Source organism: Salvia splendens, chromosome 6, assembly GCF_004379255.2.
Source record: "Salvia splendens isolate huo1 chromosome 6, SspV2, whole genome shotgun sequence".
Taxonomy (NCBI): domain Eukaryota; kingdom Viridiplantae; phylum Streptophyta; class Magnoliopsida; order Lamiales; family Lamiaceae; genus Salvia; species Salvia splendens.
Window position 1 is genome coordinate 10,506,022 of NC_056037.1, and position 4,435 is coordinate 10,510,456.

At 41.8% G+C, this 4,435-nt stretch overlaps 1 protein-coding gene across 1 annotated transcript; it reads right to left on the minus strand.

Annotated features, from left to right (window-relative positions):
- Positions 1 to 214: 214 nt before the first annotated feature.
- LOC121810032 (polyubiquitin-like) lies at positions 215 to 2,595 on the minus strand. Its single transcript, XM_042210915.1, has 2 exons — positions 2,509 to 2,595; positions 215 to 2,001 (listed from the first exon to the last, which is right to left on the minus strand). The coding sequence occupies exon 2, from the start codon at positions 1,999 to 2,001 to the stop codon at positions 400 to 402; it is 1,602 nt and encodes a 533-aa protein (XP_042066849.1). The 5' UTR covers positions 2,509 to 2,595; the 3' UTR covers positions 215 to 399.
- Between the last annotated feature and the right edge of the window lie 1,840 nt (positions 2,596 to 4,435).

A 4,435-nucleotide genomic window follows, 5' to 3' on the forward strand; every position in this document is an offset into this window, starting at 1 on the left:
GCCAACATTAATAATGGCGAAGAAGATGAAAAGTCCCAGTCCGTCGAAAGACATAAATGGGTGCGATGAAATCATAATAGAAATGAAGCAGCCACCATGAAGACGATGGGATTAGGAGAATTACAGATGCAACCTCTGGTGACGGCAGCATATATTCAAGTGGAGAAAGAAGGCAAGTGAAGGAAATATAAGATCACCAGAAAACAAAAACGAATTCTGAAACACAAATTTATTCAAGTAAAATGGGGGAAACTCCACTTCATTGTTCAACAGGTGAAAAGAGAGTATTAAAGGAACATCAACATCAGTTCACAACGGCAGATAAAAGTAGACAAGGCACCAACAGACTAAATAATCGACCACACCAACCAAACCACCAGATAGCAAATTTGACAACATTTAGAAGCCACCACGGAGACGGAGGACAAGGTGAAGGGTAGACTCCTTCTGTATGTTGTAATCAGCCAGGGTCCTTCCATCCTCCAACTGCTTTCCAGCAAAGATCAACCTCTGCTGGTCCGGTGGGATGCCCTCCTTATCCTGAATCTTGGCCTTCACATTGTCAATTGTGTCAGAGCTCTCCACCTCCAAGGTGATGGTCTTCCCAGTCAGGGTCTTCACGAAAATCTGCATTCCTCCTCTCAGCCTCAGCACCAAGTGCAGGGTTGACTCCTTCTGAATGTTGTAATCAGCCAAGGTACGACCGTCCTCAAGTTGCTTCCCGGCAAAGATCAACCTCTGCTGGTCCGGGGGAATGCCCTCCTTGTCCTGGATCTTAGCCTTGACGTTGTCAATGGTGTCCGAGCTCTCCACCTCCAAAGTAATGGTCTTCCCAGTAAGGGTCTTGACGAATATTTGCATACCACCACGTAGCCTGAGGACCAAGTGCAAGGTTGACTCCTTCTGGATGTTATAGTCCGCAAGGGTGCGGCCATCCTCAAGCTGCTTGCCAGCAAAAATAAGCCTCTGCTGGTCCGGGGGAATACCTTCCTTGTCCTGGATCTTGGCCTTGACATTGTCAATGGTGTCCGAGCTCTCCACCTCGAGGGTGATGGTCTTTCCTGTCAAGGTCTTGACAAAGATCTGCATACCACCACGGAGACGGAGGACCAAGTGAAGGGTGGACTCCTTTTGAATGTTGTAGTCCGCAAGGGTGCGCCCATCCTCAAGCTGCTTGCCTGCGAAAATAAGCCTCTGCTGGTCTGGGGGAATGCCTTCCTTGTCCTGGATCTTAGCCTTGACATTGTCAATGGTGTCTGAGCTCTCAACCTCCAAAGTGATAGTTTTTCCGGTAAGGGTCTTGACAAAGATCTGCATACCACCACGGAGCCTAAGGACCAAATGGAGGGTGGACTCCTTCTGGATGTTGTAGTCCGCAAGGGTCCGGCCGTCCTCAAGCTGCTTGCCAGCAAAGATGAGCCTTTGCTGGTCCGGGGGAATACCCTCCTTGTCCTGGATCTTGGCCTTAACGTTATCAATGGTGTCAGAGCTCTCGACCTCAAGGGTGATGGTCTTGCCCGTCAGGGTCTTAACAAAGATCTGCATACCACCACGGAGACGCAGGACCAAGTGGAGGGTGGACTCCTTCTGAATGTTGTAGTCGGCAAGGGTGCGGCCATCTTCAAGCTGCTTGCCGGCAAAGATCAACCTCTGCTGGTCCGGGGGAATGCCCTCCTTGTCCTGGATCTTGGCCTTAACATTGTCGATGGTATCAGAGCTCTCGACCTCGAGGGTGATGGTCTTTCCCGTGAGGGTCTTGACAAAGATCTGCATACCGCCACGGAGACGGAGGACCAAGTGAAGGGTGGACTCCTTTTGGATGTTGTAATCAGCAAGGGTGCGGCCGTCCTCGAGCTGCTTGCCGGCAAAGATAAGCCTCTGCTGATCCGGGGGAATGCCTTCCTTGTCCTGGATCTTGGCCTTAACGTTGTCGATTGTGTCGGAGCTCTCCACCTCAAGGGTGATGGTCTTACCGGTGAGGGTTTTCACAAAGATCTGCATCTGTATTGTCAAACAAGAGTATCAGGAAATAGCTCACAGATATAATCTGATCAATTATAATCAAGGAGAAACGATCGACGATTGTAACCGTAGAAAAAGAAAACCTTTGAATAACAAATATGAATAGCAGATACCAAAATTGAAAACAACCACCATAGGATCCATGACAAAAATTAATAAAACAATAGTATCAGAGAACAGCTCACAGGTCAATTATCAATACCTAATTAATAATCAAGGAGAAAAAACCTTTGAATCCATCAGGTCACACAATAATTCCACGAAAACAGAATCGTAACAGATATGAATCGCAGATAACAAAATGGAAAACAAAAATCATAAGATCCAAGACAAGAATTAATAAAACAAATCGTCAAACAGGTGTATGGAGAAACACAGAACCGAGATCTCAAAATCCAAACCAAAGAAAAACGAATCTATGGCCTAAAGCAAGGAGAAAATACAAAAGCTTATCATATAAGCGAATCATAACCACAGAAATCGCACCTTGACAAAAGCTGAAGGAATGGGAGAAGAGAATTGGGAGAAGATTAGGTTATGAAAACGAAGATGGAGAGGAGGGTTTTTATAGGAAATTGCCTTCTGCGGTAGCGTATAAAATTAAAACACCTGTCCTGATGACGTGTACCGCACGGCAAGTTGATTTTAAGGTCTACCGCTCCACACGCCTGCTTTAGAGCATCTCCAATAACCGGCGTCACCACCGCGACGCCGATTTTTCGCCCACGCCGGTTTGACGCCGAACCATTGGAACCGGCGTGGGCGAAATCGGCGTCGCCATGCCGATTCCCGCGCTGACGCCGGTTCCGACGCCGATCCTCACGGGCGCCATTGTGCGTCCCGGATCGGCGCCAAATCGGCGTCAAATTTTTAATTTTTTTTTAATTCAAATTTTAAAAATTCAAATTTAAAAAAAAAATTAAAAATACTATTTATTTATGAAAATTGTTTTTAATATTTAAAAACATTTTTTACAAATAAATTTATACAAGAAATTCGTAATAGCCCATATATATTTAATGGGCTTGCGAATTATGAAACCATTCTAGGTTGTCTCTCTTTTATAGAGACATCCTTGAATGTTTTATGTTCCACATTCGATGTGGGACAAAAACCACTCTAGGTAGTCTCTCTTTTATAGAGACATCCTTGAATGTTTTATGTTTCACATTCGATGTGGTACAAAAATCATTCTAGGTTGTCTCTCTTTTATAGAGACATCCTTGAATGTTTTATGTTCCACATTCGATGTGGGACAAAAATCATTCTAGGTTGTCTCTATTTTATAGAGATATCCTTGAATGTTTTATGTTTCACATTCGATGTGGGACAAAAACCACTCTAGGTAGTCTCTCTTTTATAGAGACATCCTTGAATGTTTTATGTTTCACATTCGATGTGGGACAAAAATCATTCTAGGTTGTCTCTCTTTTATAGAGACATCCTTGAATGTTTTATGTTTCACATTCGATGTGGGACAAAATCATTCTAGGTTGTCTCTCTTTTATAGAGACATCCTAGAATGTTTTATGTTCCACATTCGATGTGGGACAAAAATCATTCTAGGTTGTCTCTCTTTTATAGAGACATCTTTAAAATCATTCTAGGTTGTCTCTCTTTTATTAGTGATGTGGATAGGTAGTGTGAAGGCTATGTGAGGGCTATTTGATGTCCAGTTGATGTGGCAAGCTGATGTGGCAGGAGAATTGTAGTGCTGATGATGTGGCAGGGTGAAGGCAATACTTATTGGAGATGCTCTTAGAGGTCCAACGTCTATTTCCTGTTACAATTATTCCACAAATTAAATTATTTTGTATTTTTTGATTCCACTTAATTAAAGGTTCATTTAGTTCTGGCTACGGTTAAGATCATTTCAAATTAAAATTATCGCCTCTCATGAATCCGTGATAAAAATGTGACTGTGTTAACATCTGAAAGTAAGAGGGTGAAAAAGAAAAAAAAAAAAAAAAAAAAAACATCTGAAAGTAAGAATTGTAGAAAATTTGTTTCAGTTTTATGAACTGACAAAATAAATACTAAAGTATGTAGAAATTATGCTGAATGGATCTTGCATGAAACTAGAAAAACTTGTGATATGAAGTTGATCATTTTGGGATTGTTGTATTGATCATAGAAAATTTAAATAAGTGAATTAATGTAAGATTTAATATGACATTTAGCTTAATCCCATCACTGATTATAGTTTCGCAAATAGCGGGTTATGGTGGGGCGGGTCTATCTGGACCTTACCTAAACTTGTGCCACTAATTCAACTCAAATTTGATTTCACCTTTAATCTAACATGAACTCAATCTAAACTTGATTCAAATCTCGATCAAAATTTGACTTAATGTTTTAAATTTATGATCCATATTATAAAAGTGGAATTTGTTTATTAATACAAGCAACATAT

Excerpts from the sequence above, each read along its gene's own strand:
- LOC121810032 (XM_042210915.1), bottom strand. The coding sequence starts at position 2,001 with ATGCAGATCTTTGTGAAAACCCTCACCGGTAAGACCATCACCCTTGAG.